Raw genomic sequence first — 2,005 nt, 5'->3', positions numbered from 1 at the left:
TTCACTGTGACGTTGTTGCTTAGTGACGGAGTTCCAGAATCTGTGGCAACAACTTGGAACTGGAAAGTTTTCAGAGTTTCAAAGTCAAAACTTTTTAGCGCCGAAATATGTCCATTATCTTGATTTATATTTAAAAATGCTGCGATTTTGACTTGACTACCTTCCTCTCTGATTATATGATACCTTAAAGCCGCATTTTCATTCAAGTCTTTATCTGAAGCAGTAACAGAGAATATCGAGTTTCCAGCCACGTTATTTTCTACCAAGTAAAGTTCAATTGGATTATGCAAAAATTCTGGTATATTATCATTCACGTCAGAAACATCAATACTTAGAGTTTTGAATGTAGAGAGAGGAGGCTGACCGCAGTCTGTCGCTGTTATTGTGATGTCATAATGCGAAACTGATTCTCGATCCAAATGCTGTGTCAACACCAAAGAGTACATATTATCTTGATATGATGGTTTTAACTCAAATGGCACATTATCTGAAAGACTACATATAACTTTACCGTTTACACCGGCGTCTTGGTCAGTAATACTGATAAGAGAAACCACAGTCCCAGGCTTTGAGTCTTCAGATACCATGTTTGACAGGGATGTCACCTCTATTTGAGGTTTATTGTCGTTTTTGTCGAGCACTTTGATGATCACCCTGCAATCAGTGCTCATTGGAGGCTGGCCTTTGTCAGTGGCGTGGACGTCCAATTTAAAAACTTCAACCTTCTCAAAATCAATATTTCCTTTTACTCGAATTTCTCCTGTGTCTTTATCTAAGCTAAACATATCATATATTGTCCGGTCAAGTTGACCACCGAATGAATATTCAATATCTCCATTTACACCCTCATCCACATCAGTTGCCTTTACCGTCGTTACACTTGTATCTGAATCTACATTTTCAGGTATTGTCACTGAATAAACGTCTTGACTAAATGTAGGATGGTTGTCATTTGAATCGAGAACGATGACTGTGACATTAAGCGTCCCTGATCTCGGTGGATTTCCACCGTCAACTGCTGTCAGAATCAATTTGTGCTCATGATGCTTTTCTCGATCCAGAGCCTTTTGCAGGACTAAGAATGGTATCTTGTCCTCCCCTCTCTCTCGCATTTGTATACTAAAATATTCGTTCTGATTTAATTTATACACTCGCACAGTATTAATGACAACGTCTGGATCGTGCGCGGTTGGCAAGTGGAAACTTTTACCTGGCGCAGTGGACTCAGAAATGTCTAATATTTTTTCTTCCTCTTGAAAGCTCGGCGAATTATCATTTACATCTATGATTTCAACTCCCACATAATGTATTTCCATGGGGTTCTCGGCCACCATTTTTAGGTTCATTAAACAAGGTGAAACGCTCCCACAGAGGTCCTCTCTATCGATATTCTTATGCACATACAAGACGCCATTGTTCTGATTTACTTCAAACTGAGCATCTTTAGATCCCGAGACTATACGAAACCGTCGTTCCTCCAGCGAGCTGATGTCCAATCCCAGATCCTTGGCGACATTTCCAACAATAGATCCCACTCTCACTTCCTCTGGAACCGAGTATTTTATCTGAGCTGAAATCCGCTCCACGCAGCTGAACATCACAGAAAAACAGAGGGCTAACCAGCACTGTGATCCTCGTCTTTGTCCTCCGGGCCCCATCGTCTCACTTTCGATTATAAGCTGATTATTATATCCACTCACAGGTCCTTACGAAAAAAAACCCGCCTATGCCACAAAATAAACTTTTCAAATATGTTCCATAATTTTAATTTAGCTATGTACGAATGCATAAAAGACAACACTGGTTTCTCTTGAATGTACTGTCTCTTCTCTGTCGACTTGAACAAAACCTCTCTGGAAGGGGCAGGGCCATCGCTTTACACGACAGTTTATGCTGATATGACACTGACACCTTGTGGACTGTTCACATTATGACCTCCTTTAAAAGCAAGTCAGACATGAACCATAATACCGATGTATTTGCAAATTGCAGCTGCTTACATGTA

The 2,005-nt window shown here is 40.4% G+C and overlaps 1 protein-coding gene across 1 annotated transcript; it reads right to left on the bottom strand.

The window, feature by feature from the left end:
* Positions 1 to 8: 8 nt before the first annotated feature.
* LOC121940871 (protocadherin gamma-A11-like) lies at positions 9 to 1,658 on the bottom strand (the record flags this gene model as incomplete). Its single annotated transcript, XM_042483553.1, has 1 exon — positions 9 to 1,658. A coding segment is annotated over exon 1 (1,650 nt), but the record flags the coding sequence as incomplete, so codon positions are not given.
* Between the last annotated feature and the right edge of the window lie 347 nt (positions 1,659 to 2,005).

This window comes from Plectropomus leopardus, unplaced genomic scaffold (genome assembly GCF_008729295.1).
Source record: "Plectropomus leopardus isolate mb unplaced genomic scaffold, YSFRI_Pleo_2.0 unplaced_scaffold9675, whole genome shotgun sequence".
Taxonomy (NCBI): domain Eukaryota; kingdom Metazoa; phylum Chordata; class Actinopteri; order Perciformes; family Serranidae; genus Plectropomus; species Plectropomus leopardus.
This window is presented reverse-complemented; position numbering and strand designations above follow the sequence as displayed.